General features: G+C 41.8%; 1 protein-coding gene across 1 annotated transcript in view; it reads right to left on the bottom strand.

Moving 5' to 3' along the window:
* Positions 1–17,749, bottom strand: part of ABCA9 (ATP binding cassette subfamily A member 9) — a 72,628-nt gene that overhangs the window by 39,930 nt on the left and 14,949 nt on the right. The window contains exons 7-18 of the mRNA XM_084750082.1: positions 17,192–17,333; positions 16,414–16,599; positions 13,632–13,779; positions 10,726–10,894; positions 9,247–9,305; positions 8,913–9,023; positions 7,392–7,567; positions 6,916–7,035; positions 6,564–6,702; positions 5,981–6,071; positions 3,694–3,833; positions 1,897–2,016 (exon numbers count right to left, since the gene is read on the bottom strand). Coding sequence (XP_084606208.1) covers positions 1,897–2,016; positions 3,694–3,833; positions 5,981–6,071; positions 6,564–6,702; positions 6,916–7,035; positions 7,392–7,567; positions 8,913–9,023; positions 9,247–9,305; positions 10,726–10,894; positions 13,632–13,779; positions 16,414–16,599; positions 17,192–17,333 — 1,601 coding nt within the window. The remainder of the gene's footprint in view (positions 1–1,896; positions 2,017–3,693; positions 3,834–5,980; positions 6,072–6,563; positions 6,703–6,915; positions 7,036–7,391; positions 7,568–8,912; positions 9,024–9,246; positions 9,306–10,725; positions 10,895–13,631; positions 13,780–16,413; positions 16,600–17,191; positions 17,334–17,749) is intronic.

Below are 17,749 nucleotides of genomic sequence, written 5' to 3' on the forward strand. Positions count from 1 at the left end.
CAGAGAATTCTCAACAAAGAAATGTTGAATGGGTTTAAAAACACTTAAAGGAAATGTTCAACATCCTTAGTCATCAGGGAAATAAAATCAAAATGACTCTGAGACTCCATCTTACACCTATCAGAATGGTTAAGATCAAAAACTCAAGTGACAGCACATGCTGGGGAGGATGTGGAGAAAGGGGAACACTTTTTCATTGCTGGTGGGAGTGCAAATTTCTACAACCCCTTTCAAAATAAATCTGGTCCTTTCTCAGAAAATTAGGAATAGTGCTATACCACTCCTGGGCATATACTCGAAAGATGTTCCACCATACAACAAGGACACTTGCTGAACTCTGTTCATAGCAGCCTTATCCATAACTGCCAGAATCTGGAAACAACCTAGATCTTCATCAGCTAAAAAAAAAATGGATAAAAAACTATGATACATTTACACAATGGAATACCATTCAGGTATTAAAAACAAGGAAATCTTGACATTTACAGGCAAATGGGTGGAACTAGGAAAGATCATGCATGGTATATACTCACTTATAAGTGGATACTAGCCCAACATAGATGTCCTCTGAGTGACTTCACCCAACAGGTGATCCGGACAGATACTGGGAGTCAGCCAGATGCTCGACTAAGAGCTGTGAGTTGAACTGAAGAGTTGGGGGATTGAAGGATGGGGCGGATGGTCGGGAGGGTTGTCAGGAGGTGCATAAGGAGCCCATCAAGGCTGGCTAATGTGGACCCAGGGTCCCTGCACAAACTGATGCACAAATTAAGGACACGGCAAACAGAGAACCTAGCCCCCCCCTTGTTCAGATGTAGCCAATGGACAGCTCATTCTCCACACAGAGAAGAGGGGAGGCGCAGGGGACTGCCTCTGACAAAAACTCTGGTGCCTGCGACTTGATCACTGTCCCTTTGAGGAGAGGCCCTGTGGGACCACAGAGAAAGGGGATACAGGATATCCAGATGAGACCTGATAGGCTGTGGGCAGATGGTGGGAGAAGAGGCCCACTCTTGTCAGAGGTGTAGGGGAAGGGAAGAGGGTGGGAAAAGGAGGAAGGGTGGGAACAGAAAAAAGGAGAGTGAGGGGATTACAATCAGATGTAATGTGAATAAAGTATAGACGCTGTTGTTGTTTAACCTAGATAAAACTTTGCTTCTTTTTAGTAGAAACTTAGGAAGAATGAGATTTCTAGAAGTTACAAAATCTTTACAAGTTAAGGACTGGGTAAAAAGCAGTTGTATAACCCTTGCTTTGCCTAACATAATACTGAAAGATAAAAAAGTATGTGTATGAGTGTGGTAGTGCCTGTCTTTGATCCCATCACTTGGGAGGCAGAGCCAAGCAGATCTCCATGAGTTCAAGGCCAGCCTGATGTAGATAGCAAGCTCCAAGATATCCAGAGCTACTCAATGAGACTGCCTCAAAAAAAAAAAAAGCATACTCACTAGCATATGTACCAAATGTGCAACTTCAGAAATGAAAAGAGGAGGACATAGATTGAGCAATACACTTGGCTGATACTTAATGAGTCAAAGTCAACAGAATGAAAATAAAAGTCAGATAACAAGTCAACATAGTAAGATTAATACAAGCAACCAAATGTGTCAGAGCTTCCAAGGACTGACAGACTGATGGCAGACCTTAGTACTGCAGCAACTGAATCCAAAAAGCATTGCAATAATAGGCCAAGAAAAGTAATTTCTAACGTTCAGTCCCTCACATCCCTTTATATTCAGATAACTTGACACCTCATATTTACTGTCTATTCTATAAGGGCCTAGTGTGATACGTGGCCATCTTTTATAAGTCTATATTTCTCCTCCACTTCAGGTTTCCCAAGTCTGGTGCCAACAAAGGCACGCATATCATCTCATTCAAAGCTTCCTCCCTTACCTGATCCATCAGTCATTGACTTTCCTTCTAATTTCAGGAACACCTCATTCAGCGTTGTCATGGAAACACCATAGCTCTCAATGCCTTGATCTGAACATCTATCGAGATCCCTGTAAAGGTCTAAAAATAGGAACAAAGATTACAGTATAACTTATAATGAGGTAGTTAATGATATCTTTCAAAATGAGAAAATATTGATAAGGTATCTGTACTTTTGTCATAAACTGATATCAATGTTCTAAGGACCAACAATCTATGGACTATATTAGTTTTCATGGTTTCTTCAGCATCAAGGTACAACGTAAACATCTATGCTTCTATATTTGAAAAGCTACTCAGTTTTTAAAAAATTGTTTGATGTGTTTAAAATTTTTAACTCCTGAGGCTGGAGAGATGATTTGATAGTTAAGGTGCTTGCTACTCTTGAAGAGGCCCCAGGTTTTGTTCCCAACACCCACACGACAGCTCACATACACCTGTAACTCCATTACATTCATATACATTAAAATATATTATTTTAATTTCAAAATACTAGTGGTGGGTGTATGTGTGCACATGCGTTCATTTCTTGCGTGCATGCGTGTGTGTGTGTGTGTGTGTGTGTGCGTGTGTGTGTGCATGCACATACACATGTGTGCTTCACCATGGAATCCAGAAGACATCTCCTGTAGCTGGAGCAACAGGTAGTTGTGAACTGCTTGATACACGTGCTAGGAAGTGAACCTGGGTGCCCTGGAAGAGTAACAAGCACTCTCAACTAATGAGTCATCTCTCCAACCCCTTGTTCATCCTATTTTCAATTCCCTTAGGGGGGTGTGTAATTCTAAACTCTGAACTCTGTGTGAAAAGCACAAATTAAGAAAAGAACTGAGTAGACAGAATGTGCAGCGTGTCTCCGTGCGTCCCCCGGAAGGCATTCAGCCCACTTCTCCTCCACCCCTCCTCTCCCTGCCCCTCCCCTGCCCTCACTCCCTTCTCTCCACCTTTTCCTTCTAAATCTGCCATGAGAATTACACAGAAACACTGAAATCAGATACGCCCATGTGAAACGTTAGTAGGTTACTTTGAGAACTTTTAAGTGATGCTGTTAAACCGATGCTACCATAATTATAAGCTAAAGGAATATAGATACGCGAGTTTCTTAAACCCATTTTCCAGTCTCTGTTTAAGTGGCTCGGCCCTTTGGAATACATTTTAAGAGGTGGTCAAGTAAGCCATATTGTGCAATCTTCATGGGGATTTCTGTCTTCAGAATGATATGCATCCCATCTAAGACTAAAACCCTGTCCCTGCTTCCAAGGTGAGCTCATTTCTCCCCCCCCCACCCCCTTTTAAATACATAAATTTTTACTTGTTTGAGGATTCCGTACATGCACACAATGGGTTTCGATGGCATTTACTCCCCAGCTCTCCCCTCCAATTCCTCCCAGCTACATAAGCTTCTCTTACTGTGTCTGTTATTATGATTAAATGATCCTTAAAAAGAAAGAACGATGCTCTTTCTGGTATTCTGACTTGAGGATGGATCGTGATTTGCAAGGACAGCACCTATTCTTTTTGTCTTCTCAGTGCACATCCTACTTACTGGTATCTTAGAGCTGGAGAGACATCAAGGTAACAGCATGTCAGACACGGTTCCTTTATGCATTACTGATGTTCAACATTCCCGTGATATGTTGAAGTGTTTGCATGGCAATTTCTCCATCTGAACACACTCTTAAAGATTCCTACGACCACTTCCTTTATGCAAGTGAGAAAGCCGAAGCCCAGAGAGCAATGGGACTGGTTCGGGATTACCTGGAAATTTGTTTGTCCTCTCCAGGGGCAAGATATAGACAAGTCTTTCTTCACTCTGTGCCGTCAGCCTGGCGTCAGGGATGTGTTTTTTGACCAGTGATGTTACACTCTCTGGGTCGCACGTTTCATTCAGATGCAAGCTAACATTTAGAAAAAGTTAGTTTTTGTCTAGCACTGTCTCTAAAAACAACTTGTGTAGTATATGTTTTCCACTCCATGAATATTTATGAGACAAAAAAAATGTGTTTTTTACAAAGAGGAAGTAGATGCATCAATACTAAGATAGTCCAAACTAAATCTGTGCAACTAATTGCACAGAGGAAGAACTAAAAGGGAGGGTTAGATTCATTTCAGATCATTCAAGGATAGTCATTTGAAGAAAAAAATAATAATCACCCAAATCCTGGCTGGAGTAAGAAAATGGGAATACTTGGTTATGCCTCTGTCTACTAGGAAACCCCAATTATGAATTCTCCTTTCCCAGCAATGTATGAGTTCTGCAAACACTTGAACTTGGTAAGAGCAAGATGGAGATGATCTGTCTGTCCAGTCATGAAGAGCATAGTACTGACATCGTATCATGCAGGCCTCAGAGCCCAGGTGAGCTGGTTACCGGCTCTGGGTACCAGGATCCTCATCTATGAGATAAAGCACTGTGCAGCTCTCAGATCCACCTTCAGAGATGGAGCGAATCGGTATTCCTGAGCTAGTGCTTGGTCTTTCATGAAGTAAACTCTCAGTACACACTAGACAACTTCATCACGTTGTGCGAGCTCTATTTGCATAACAGCTGAAAACTGTAATACTAGCATATGCATGTCTTTATGAAACCCGGTATTGTAGAAGCGCCGTCGTTGGTCATAACTGTTGAGGTGCGAACATCACACCTCACTGGTTACATAAACCTAAAATGAGTCTGAAAACTGTTCTGAGCTTTAAAAGTGCAGTGCTTAGCATTATCAAAGACATCAAGTAGAAGAAAGTCAGCCCTTCCCTAAAACAGCTTGTGGCAGAATAATAATGCATAGCAAGTGGATTTCAGAAAGAGAGAGAGAGAGGGAGAGGGAGAGGGAGGGAGAGAGAGAGAGAGAGAGAGAGAGAGAGAGAGAGAGAGAGAGAGAGAGAGACGCTATGTCAATTCAATTCAGGTAAGCACTTTATAATGCCTAGTATTCATTCCATTACCACTAACTTACAACATGGATTATTATTACTGCTGTTTTACACATGAAGTTATTGGAGACCAAAGAAATTAATTAAGTTTATTAGCAACCATTTTAATTAGTTCTTTCTAGGGCCTAGCACAGGGGATACTTGTTAAAAAAGAAAACATCCAGAAACAGCCTACAAGGACAAGTAAGGTAGCTGGAGAGATGGCTCAGCAGTTAAGAGCAACTGCTGCTCTTACAGAAGATGTGGGTCTGGCTCGAGCACACTCATTGGGCACTCACAACCATCTATAACTCTAGCTCTGGGTCTCTAACCCCCTACTCTGCCCTGTGTGGACACCCATACACATATGCACCTGTCCCCACACAGACATGCACATATAGGTATGGGTAAGGTCTGTACATGGCTGAGGGTGAAGAAGGAGGATGTAACAGCCTCTGTAAGACAGAAACAAAGCAACTACAAAGACCTGTACAGACATTTGCCAGAGACCAATGGTGGTACCTGTTAATTGGAGGGAAATTATTTAATCTGCCTGTAACAGTGGGTAATGCTGGCATTGTAGATTTGATGAGCTTAAGAAACCAAAGAAAGTAATAGTGGTGTCTATCAAACCTCCAAAATGAGGTGGGTATTTTGTTGTTGTTGTTGTTGTTGTTGTTGTGTTTTTTGTTTGTTTGTTTTCTGTTCTAAGATTTACAGCAGTCATGTGATTATCCTGAAGTGAACCTAAGAGGTTCACTAAGGGACCTAAGAGGAAGGTGCCAAAGATGAAGTCAGGGAGGATAGAGAGTGTGTTGAAATTATCTGGATGAACAGAAATACACTCCGAAATAAGATGAGAGAAAGGATCAGTATACCAATAAATTACTCTCAGAAAGAAGCATGTGTTGAAAGCGCTGTCCAATCCTTCTCTTTACGCCTACACTGACCCTTAGGCTCTCAGTGTCTGTGTCCCTATGTATCTCGTGTTCTTGTTAAGAGCATACGTAAGTTAGTTCTCCCACGTCTACCGAAGCCAACTTCCTAGCTGCATCTCTACCTTGACCTGACGGTGATGGTGCCTGTCAGCACTGTGTGTTCATCGAGTGTCTGCCTCCAGCACTGGGAGCCATACCTTAGATGGTAGCCAATACCCCATTTCTTCTTCAGGAACAAGGAGGAGCCTGCACACCTTGGTCTCCCATTGGATAGAAACACCTTCCTGTCTAGTTGGGAAGAACCAAAAGATGAAACGTGTTAGTGATTTCTTAGGTATTCATAAGTGTGAAAATCAAAATCCATGAACAAACGATATTTTAGAATCATGCCACACGAGACTAGTGACGTACACTAGCTCTGACTTTCTCGGTACTCTGATAACTGAAATGATTAATTCGCTTTGCTTATTCTCTGCACACTTAGGGAAGTTATTAAGCATCTCACTCAGTGTCTTTCAAGACCACTGGCATCCATCGCATGGGATACAGCATGGTTGAGATGATACTGTATGTTTTACAACCCTCACTTCTCTGTGATGGAATGACAATTCTTTCACAGGACACGGCCCTCGCTCTGGAGTGCTGACGTTCAAATGGAAGGAAGCAATTCTCCTCTGTTGGTTATGGCTGTCACTAGTGAGATGTGTCTAAGGGGCCTGTTTGTAGCCTATGTGAAGTCCAACTTTCTCACTATGAAACACAAAAGGAAACTGTAGCTACCAGCAAGGATGTCGGCCTCGTCCATGAGCTGGGTACTAACAACAATTACTCTGTTTAGTTTCCTCTCTTTCAACAGGTTCCATATGCGATGCCTAGAAAGTGGATCCAAGCCAGCAGTTGGTTCGTCCAGCAGCAAAACCTGAGCAGTAGAAAAATGTTACAGATTCATTTCCTCCTCTGGGGTAAGATTATTCTTTAAAAAAAAAAAAACAAAAAACAAAAAAAGAGCAGTTGTAAAAGTATTGGTACTTGTGCTTAAAAGGTTTCTCAAATGTATCATTTGCCATTTTATCAAAATTAAACGTTTCTGAGTCTCCAATCTGATTTCAGGGGGGATTTTTATTCACCTCACCTGAGGGTCTCCTAAAATGGCAATCCCAAAAGTCAGCTTCCTTTTTTGTCCACCACTTAAATCCTGAGCAAGGCTGTCTCGAAGATTTTCCATTTCTAAGTCCTGTAAGACCCGCTGCACCTAAGAAAATAAGAAATATTTAGTCTAAAACCCAAGGTGATTGGTTTTTTCCTTTCTTTCTTTCTTTCTTTCTTTCTTTCTTTTTTTTTTTTTTTTTTTTTTTTTTTTTTTTTTTTTTGAGTCCAGGTCTCCCTTGTATCCCAGGATGGCTTGAAATTCAACAATGATCCTGCCTCAGCCTCCCAGGTGTTTGGATTACAGGCAGGACCCACCATGCCTACTTTACCTTTGAAACAGTTTTCTGTCTCTATAAAAATGCTTTGTGCCTAACTTTAGGTGATACAAAACACACTAAACGTCTTCTAGGTGACCCAGTTCACTTGCATTGCTGCACAGCAGTGGACATGCTCGTATACCTCTTGTTCCACTTCCTGCGGCAGAATTCCCTTTATTTTAGCAAAAAGCCTGAGGTTTTCTCTCACAGTGAGAAAACCAAATTCTACACTGGATTGTGGACAAACTCCAGTGAGCTCGACGATGGCTTCGGAGTCATCCATTTCTGAGAGTGTTTGATTATAGATGGTGACAGAGCCTATGCGGAGAAAGTAAAGGGTTACCATCCATCATGACAAGGTGTGGATTATGTCAACCACAGGATTCACTCTAGCATAATTTGCCCATTTGGGGCACACAGCGGGTGATGCGTTTGTTAGGCAGCAGGAGAAATGGGGTTTATACCCCCAGCGCCATGTAAAGTTTGAGTGTGGCAGCATGCACTTGTAATCTTAGTGCTGGGAAGTCAGTGGAGACACGAAGACCCGCCCCCCATGAGCTCATTGGCCACTCAGCCCATCAAGACAATGAGCTTCAGGCTAAGTGAAAAACCTTGCCTCAAAGAATAAGGTGAAGGCAATACGAAGAGACTTAAAACTTCCAGCATGCATGGGAGAGGGGTTCCTAGTGCCCTGCTTCAAGCTGAGAGGCTAATGGCTTCTGAGAGGGGTGGGGATACTTTGCTTTGTGCATGCAGGACACTGCCATTGGTAGGTTGCCTATGCCCCAGGGGATTAACACACACACGCGCGCGCGCGCACACACACACGCGCACACACACACACACACACACACACACACACACACACACACACGCATGTGCATATGGACAGGACTACTTGGATCTATGTGTCAATGATTTTTTTAAGACATAAAGCATAACATTGGGTAAAAGAGAGGAGGTAAGCTGGGGTGTGACTGGGAGGGGCTGGAGGGCGGTGTGTAAGATGGATGTGGTACCAGTACACTATGCACATATATGAAACTTCCAAAAACTACAGATAAGTCTTAAAATAAAAAATAATTTGAAACAAAAAGGTGGAGAAGTGACTGAGGAAGGCATCGCAACATGAACCTCCATGTGTACTCACCCACACATATTCATATAGGACACTAGGACACACATTCACACACACACACACACACACACACACACACACACACACAAAGAGAGGGAGAGAGAGAGAGAGAGAGAGAGAGAGAGAGACAGAGAGAGACAGAGAGAGACAGAGACAGAGAGACAGAGGCAGAGACAGAGACAGACAGAGACAGACAGAGACAGAGACAGATTCAGGACAACATCTGATCTAGCACAAATGTCAATTAATAACAATATCTATAAAGTTATTTATACCAAGCACATTTTCACAAATGTATACAATTTTATAAAAATAACTTAAAGCAACTTTACATTTTTTTTCACCTGACATATGAAAACATAAAATTAGTATCTACTATCTGGGAAACATATCATATAATTCAACACCTGTACACATTGTGTAATGTTTAAGAAAATCACCCAAGCATGATGCACCAAGTTAGCTAGGGAAAGGCAGAGATTAACATTTTCCCTTGAGCTTGTCTTTGAATAAGTGTCCTCTTACCTGTAGTTGGGGGTGACAGTCCACTAAGTATATTTATCAGAGTGGTTTTCCCAGCTCCACTGTGACCAAGGAGAGCAGTGATCTGGCCTTCATATATGTCAAACCCCACACCTGACATGATTTCAAAGACATTACAGTCAGTACTTGCACTGGTTATTTTCTCCACAGTGTATAATTTCTTGCTGCATAGATGTATGTGGGTTCTAATCTTCAAAAGAAAATCAACCTTAAAATTTATCCAGATGTCTGTGCTATCTCATCTTTATTAATACTGAAGTTTTTCAACAAGTCTCTAAATCAAACACCTATGTTAAATGTAATCCTATTTTATTACCTCTCAAAGCTTCTACTTTTCCATGTTTTCCTGTATATTCCTTTTTAAGATTTTTGATCCTGCAAAATAGAAAAAAAAATGTTTTGAGGAAACTGCAGAGGTTATGGTAGTCCTGGGAAAACCTGGAGGCTCGTTAGTTTGCACAGGAGCTGCCATAAGCATCCAGGGCATCCCGTGAGGAGCAGCATCTCTGACCACCAAACCTCAACGGAACATAAGTGGAGGGAGGAGCCAGCACGTGGGTCCATGCAGCTGTACATACAGATCGTGACAGATGGCTTGAGAAGGATGTTGGGATGAAATCAGTAGTGGAAGAACCCATGGTGTGGGTGAAGGATATCGCATCATACCAAAAAGACTTGAGCTTTGGAGTAAAAAAAAAAAACACTCTGAGTGAAGTCCTAGCTGTGTCATTTACACAGAGATCTGCCACAAATACAGAACTCACAGAGTCCAAGTCTTCAGGAATAAAGCAAGGATGGCAACACTAATTATCACATAAGGTCAATTCCTAAGAAAACAAGAATTGCAGAACCCAGGACACTTGAAGTTTCAAAAGAAGAAGAAGAGAGGAGAGTAAAATATGAGATGGTTTTAGGAGTCCATAAAAGGGAGCTGTGGTGACATGATCCCATATTCCCAGCACTTGCGACTGAGACAGGAAGTGTACAAGTCTGAGGCCAACCCGGAATACATATCTGGAGTCCCAGGCCAGACTGGCTTATGAAGGCCCTGTCTTAAAGAAAGAAGAAAAAAATTACACAGAAGAATTTCAGTTAGTTGAAGGTCTATTATGCTGCAACCCTGTGCAGTCTACCTGCATTAATTTCTTTATAATATCTTATAATATCAAAGCAAAGCATCAAGTGAGCTATTGGCAAAAATCTGGTCAAGGATAAGGAACTTTGGGATGTGTTTGGAAGTCAAAGCATTGACCACAGCATGTGAGTGCCTTCTGGGGAGGAGATGCAGGGCACTATTAGTGCCTTGCAGTCTCATCACCTCTTGCCATCTTTCTGGGGCATCTCTAGACCCTCTCTGCATCATTTATATGTTTTGCTTTGTTTTCTTTTCTTTTACATCTTAGCTACCAAGAACGGAAGTGGAAAGAAACCAAGTGGATTATACAGAAAGAGGATGAGAATGGAGGAGAAGTGGTGCCACTTTCTACCACCAAGAGAACAGCAGAGCAAAGTACGAAGAAAAAGCAGAAGGAAGACGAGGAGGAGAGTGGAAATGAAGTACTTATTTGTGGACAGTCGTAACTGTACTCAAAAACTACTAAAAGTGTAAATGCCAGAGATGGGATAAAATACCCTGGGGTCCAGAATGAGAGTATCACTTTGTAAGGACAGTACGCTGGGAGGATGTGGGTACAGAGAGGATAAAAAGGAAATCATCACACATCAGTGTCTTGCCTGGTAGCTGTCTGGCCTGGGGCCTGTTCTCTACTGCACACCCATGTGGTTTACTTGTTACCTGATGGCTTCTTTCCCCTGGAATTCTGGAGACACTGGTTCAAACGAGTCACTCAGTGAAGGATCAGAATCTATTTCATTCTCAAGGACCACATGTTTATCTCCTTTGTGTTGAAACCAATAAGATGACTTCAAGAAAAACAATGGAGACCGTTGATGTCCATATTTACCTATGTGGACAGGAGGTGAGTATCAGGTCAGTCACTTCAAGGATTGCATTCCATTTAGAGCATCAGGCCAATGCAACCCCTTTGACTCTCAACCTGAGCCCACATTATCACCTGAGGAAGTACCATCTAATGTGGTATTTCCAATATGAAAAAAAAATGTAGCCTTGTAAACTAAAAGATAAAGTCTTTAAAGCAGAATGACTTGCTTCAATAGGAACTTAAACATTCTATTAAGACCAAAATGAATAGATAAATATGGGTAAAAATGGATAAAATAACTACTTTATGATTGGATTTGAGGTCTGTTGCGCAGGAATAAGTCTCAATAATATAATAATATAAACAAGAAATATTACTCAGTTCTAAGAAAAAAGAATAAATTTGCAGGTAAACAGATGAAACTGGAAACATTATATTGAGCGAGGCAACTCAAACCCGGAAAGACCAATGCGCTATATTCTTTCTCATATGCAGAGCCTTACTTCAAATGTTTTATGAAGCCAAGAAACAAGAAATGGGTGGAATTTGAGAAAATATTAAGGGAGGAGAATAGTGGATTAGAGGTTAGATGAGAGTCGTGAAATGGAATACTGAGGTAAAAAGGTCTTTGAGGTGATGGAAGAGGTACAGGGAAGAGGGACAACCCAAAAAGAAGTGGATGAGAAAAGCCCACATGGACGTCTGCTATCTCACAACCCAACTTAGGAGCAATATAAGTAAGAGGATAGTAGGACACAGATAAAATGAAAGAAGGTCGGTATACAGACGGCTAGAGGGGTAAAGGGGGATCAGTATGCAAGAGTAGAGAGAGGAGGACGTAATGCGTAAGTTGACTAAAACTACGGACATACGAAAGGGCCCATGGAAACCCATCGGTTAGTAAGGTAATTTCAAGAGTTAAAGTGGAATTACCATGCATGAGTGAACAGTGTCACTCACAGAAGACTTTATTAAATGAGAATGGCAATGCAAGGCATAAGATAGCTCTTTATGAGTTATTAGTCAGGGAAGCCCTAGAGACTACAAAGGGACGATTCATTGTTTTGGGTACCCAACCTAATTACATGGTAAGACCCTACTGCCTCAAACACCACACATTTGGCTAAAGGACATAGAGAAATTAATACCCAGCTATTCCTCCCCACAGTCTGGCTTCCATGGTGCCAGAAGGTACAATGCAGGTTTCAGTGGAATAACAGGCATCCAAAGTCTTGCTCAGCACTGCAGTATGTGTGTTACAGCCCTGGCAAGCCAAGTGAGATGTACCTACTTCAATAGTGGCACAACTATTGGCAAGTAAATAACGACCTTGTGATTGGATCTGAGGTCTGCTCCACAGGAGTAAGTTTCATGCCTGGGTACCATAATCCAGGTCAAAATCCCATGGCTAGAGAGTTCATGTGCACTAGGGAAGATCCTGAGGTTGTTTTGCTAAATGGCCACACTGTCACACTGCCTTCTAAACACTTGTTTATACCCATTGTCTCAGATAGGGTTTAAACTGCTGTGATACCATGACCAAAAAAGCAAGTTGGAGAGGAAAGAGTTTATTTCACCTTAAAACTTATCAGATCACAACTGGGGGGGAAGTCAGGTGAAGAACTGAAGCATGGCAAAAGGAACCTAGAGATGGAAACTGATGCTTGTTGGCTTTCTTCCCATGGCTTCTTCGGTCTGTGTTTTTATATAACCGTCAGCCCAAGGGTAACACTGGACATAGTATATGGGGCTGACATAAAACTAACCGGCATGCCCATAGACCTGGGCTGCTCTCAGCCTTTGTAAGAAAAGTTTCTTTCTCTCTTTCTTTCTTTCCCCCCTCCTAGTGAATAGCAGTCAATGAATAACTGATCAAAGTGCTGAAAGTAAGAGACTGAACGTTCAGCATAAGTGGGGCATCTATATTAACACTACCATCACCAAGACTCAGGGAACACAGTGGAAGAAGAGGAGGAAAGACTGTAAGCATTGAAGAATGAAGAATAGTGCTATAAAACGCTGTCTTCTATACATGATGTGGCTATTGCAACATGAGCCAAGAGCAGCTGTGGTTATGTGCATACAACCTATACAAGATCAAGCCAGTCAAAGTGTTGGCATAGGTTGGCTAGAGAAGCTCTAGGCCCATGCCATACTGAGAAGATATTGTCTGTCAATGCATAGTCACTGGGAAAGGGAGAATCATCACTTATGGGATACGGTCACTGATCGGTTTCCCATACATAATAGTAGATAATCCTGCCCACATGTACATATTGATGCTACTAATTGGAATTAATGTGCTTGGGACATGGGGGAAGTTGGGAAAGGAATGGCGGGTGGAAATAATCATGTTTTATTGTATATATGTAGGGAATGCTCAAAAATAATTTTAAAGTACAGAACGTTATCTGTTATTTTAGAAAAGTTGAAGAGAACGTGCTATACCATTTATACTCAATACACCGCAGACCAGCAGTTGTCAGCCTGTATATCAAGACCGCTTTGGAGGTTGAACAACACTTTTACAGCGATCACCTATGACCATTAATATCAAATATTTACATTAAGATTCATCACAGTTGCAAAAGTGCAGTTATGAAGTAGTAACAAAATAATTTCATGGGTGGAGGTCACCACAACATGAAGGATAAAGGATCACAGCATTAGGAAGATTGATAACCACTGTCATGGACAGTTACTTTAAGTAACTGAAGGTAATAAAAATGTATGCAATTACAATAATTCTACTACTTACTGAGTAAAATTTTGTCAAAATACAATGCCAATACTAAATAGATGAAAGCATCCAAAACCAACATGAAAAGGGTGGCGACGATTATGTACGAGTTGTTCGGAGAGTCCAAATTGGCATTGGAATCCACATCATAGTCCAAATGTATAAGCTGAAAAAGAGATGCACAGAATTTTTAAAGGACCAATATAGTGTTACGGATAATTATGGTCTTAGTTCTGCTAGACATCAAGAGAGAGATAACTGAGACACAATTTATGTCTCTATACAGTTTAGGCCTATTGCTGTTATCTACTTATCTAACTACAAAACACAGATGACAGTTAAATCTCCTCACAGGAGGCAAGAGCTCCAGGAAGGAGATATTAGTGGCATATCTAATACAAAAATTCATCAGGATTAAAGGGTATAAAGGGAGAAGGTGATCTTTAGTGGGGCACTCCATTACAGAGTGAAAAAATGGAGCGATGAAAATCTGTAAGTAGTTGGTCAGCAAAGAAAACAATAATTTCAGTAACATTCAATGATTTCACATGAATGAGTTTTTCTGAGAGGAGAGTTAATTCCGTGTAGAAAAGTCTGTAGTGGGTGTTTTTGTTTCTTTGCAAACCCAGTTAGTATGTTTTTTGTTTTAATGCCAGGTGCAGGATAAGAGGCTGCCTCACAGCAGGTGATTATGATTTGCCTTGTGCACTAGCAGGGGTGTGATTTTACCAGCTGAGAAGAGTTGACATTTGGAATTCTGGGATAAATGCCAGAGCCCAGAGGGGCTCTCCAAAGGAGGAGGCTGCTGCTCGCCCTGCTGCTGCTCCTGGTTGCTGTTGCTGCAGTTTGAGGAGGAGCTGGAGATATTCTGAGGAAAAGAATTGGGCTGCCCCTGGGAATCCAATGTCCCTAACCAGCAGGAAGTAGTCTAAAGAGGTCTGTGCCCCCTTTCTGCTCTAAACTTCTTTCTCTCCTACCTAGTGTTGGGGATATAGAAGGGATTAAGATGGAATAAGGGGGGAGGGGCTGGAGAGATGGCTCTGCAGTTAAGAGCACTGTCTGGTCTTCCAGAGGTCCTGAGTTCAATTCCCAGCAACCACATGGTGGCTCACAACCACCTATAATGAGATCTGGTGTCCTCTTCTGGTGTGCATGAAGACAGTGTACTCATATACATAAAATAAATAAATAAATCTTTTTTTAAAAAAAAGATGGAATAAGGGTTGGAATGGAGGTAGATATGTAACAACCTAAATGAAATCGCTATTTTTGTTAAAGTACACCTTCAGGTGGTGTCGGAATCAGTCTTCCCAAAGGATAAGCCCCAATTGATTAACCAACATCAAGTGGTCAGCCCTGAAAGGCATACATACAAGTACACTAAAAGGACTGAGTGTGTATTTAATTATTTATCTTTCTCTCTCTTTCACTCTCACCTCTCTCTCTCCCCCACCCCGTGTGTGTGTGTGTGTGTGTGCGTGTGTGGTGTGAGACAATAATTAAAGATAAAGAGGGCATGAATTTGGAAGGGAGAGATGCCGACGTGGAGGAGGGGAATGAAAAGGGGGAAGGAGGAAAGGGAAGGAGTGAAGTGATGCCAACTATTGTATCTGGACTTCTGCTACTTCATGGGCTCTTCTTTCTTTCTCTGCCCATCTCCATCCCGTTACTTCTTCCATTTCGACCCCCCTAACACCAGATAGGAGAGAAGACAGGATTACAGCGGAAAGGGGCATCATTATCATTAGACTACTTCCTGCGGATTAGGATAACTAACTTCTACTTGTTTCTTTGCCCATGAGTACTTGACCAACCGCAACCACCATCATCCAACCACCAACCAGCCCCACCCCTGTCAGGTCCTAGCACTCATATATCCTCTGAATAGTTCTCGGAATTCCAAAAATCACACACTCGCAGGCACTATCTGCAGCTGGCCAAACCATGCCCCTGCCAGAGCACGGGGCAAATCGTAGTCAACTTCTGAGAAGCAGCCCCATAGCCCCACACCTGGGATTAAAACAAAAACACATTCCCATAATATTTCTGAGTCTTTTAAAGGAACCAAAATTCTCGCTACAGATTATATTAATTCAAAAAATATATATCTGGGTGGTTGTAGCACACACCTCTAATCCCAACACTCAGGAGGCAGAGGCAGGTGAATCTCTGTGAGTTTAAGGCCAACATGGTTGATAACAGATAGTTTCAGGACAGCCAGGGCTACACAGAGAAACCCTGTTTTGAAAAACCAAATAAATAAATAAATAAATAAATAAATAAAAACATTTTAAAAGTAAGGATAAAAAGAAATAAATATGCCAAGAGAGAAAAATTAAAATGTTTCTTATCCCTTATCTTTATAATAATGGGGCAGAAACTTTAGTGTTTTGTGTGTATTGTATAAATCATCAAAGGAATTTGTCTAGAGTGTTGTGTGCTAAAATAAAATTTTGGGACAGCAAAGACATCTCAGCTGGTAAAAGTACCTGAGTTTGATGTCCATAACCCACATGGTGGAAGGTGAGAATTGACATCTGCCGAGTTGTCCTCTGACCTCTATGCAAATATTGTTATGGCATGCCTGTGCATATGCATGTACACACAGATAGATGAATGGATGGATGGATGGATGGATGGATGGATGGATGGATAAATAGGTAGATAGATAGATAGATAGATAGATAGATAGATGGGTGGGTGGATGGATGGGTGGGTAGACAGATAGACAGACAGACAGACAGATAGCTAGTAGATGGATTTTAATCAAACAAAACAAAATGATTACTTTAATTCTTACCTGGGCCATTCCAGTAGTAAAGGCAAATGGGCTTAGAAAACAAAAGGTCCATTCCATAAAGGCAGGAAGATGCTTGTATAATGCTGTGAATCCCAAACTTCCCCAGAAGATGGTAACAAGGAAGACAGCCAAGCCAGTGAGAAAAGGTTTCTTTAACAACACACTCATGAGGAAAGCTAAAGTTATCTGAGGGGAGAAAAAAAAAATTAGCTGGTATGGTAGCCTGAGGACCAGCACTAGTGCACTCAAAGGAAGTCCTTATTTGGATAAGTGCCACTCGAAGGCTCATGTGTTGGAGTCCCCAGACAGAGGCACTACTGAAAGAAGTGGGACTTTGTGGACGTTTTCTTGACATTGCCTATTCTTCAAGGGGAGTATGAAGCCTCTTCCTGTTTTTGACATCCTGGCTGTGATGTGAACATGAACGGATGACATGATGTGTCGCCAGACACAGGCCAAAGCAACAGGGTCAACTGAGCCCAGACTGAGGCCTCCAACACTATGGGAAAACAAAACAAAATACAAATCTCCCTTTCTCCTTGTTCATTGATTGTCCCTGGAATGTGTTATAGGGACTGAAAACTGACCTACACCGCATTTGGAAAGTATAGCTCATCGATTTTCCGTTGGGTACTGTATGGATAGTGCCTTGTGCAAATTCTGCATGGAGCAGAAGAGGCAGAAATACAATCGGTGACACACGATTGGAGGGAGGGAAAGAGGGAGGGGTGGAGAAAGGAGCGATGACAGAGAGGGAGAGGAGGACTCGCCAACTTACCAAAGACAGGCCATAAAGGAAAAACAGAAGGAACACCACCATGAAGCCACTTAAAACGACAATGTTGGCTGATTTTGTAATAAGAGACATCAAAGTAGCCATGACAAGGATAAAACCAGCATACATCAAACCCCAGGAAAGCCTGCCCAAGAAACACAGAAAGATTAGCACAGATGGCTGTTACTCTATTCATTTACTTACTAAGCAAATAGTTTTGAAAGGGTGTGTGATTTATCAATAGTTTCTTTTAAAAGGGTAATTCCTAACAAACCAGAAAGCCGCCTCATCTCAAAGCTCTTGTTCTGTAAAGGTAGATAATAAACAACTAAATGTGTATAATAAATAGCTGCCCAAATTAACATTAATTGTCAATTTGATAGCCTAGAGCCATCTGAGGGGAGAAGCCTCGTTGCTGAATTGCCTAGATCAGGTTGGTGTGTGGGCACGTCTGTGAGGCATGATCTTATTGAATATGCATGAGGGCTGGCCCACGCTGGGTGGCAACCTTCCTCAGGGAGGTGGTGCTGTATAAAAAGCCAGCTAAGCAAAAGGCAGAGG

Source organism: Acomys minous (assembly GCF_964271855.1).
Source record: "Acomys minous genome assembly, chromosome: 12".
Classification (NCBI taxonomy): Eukaryota; Metazoa; Chordata; class Mammalia; order Rodentia; family Muridae; genus Acomys; species Acomys minous.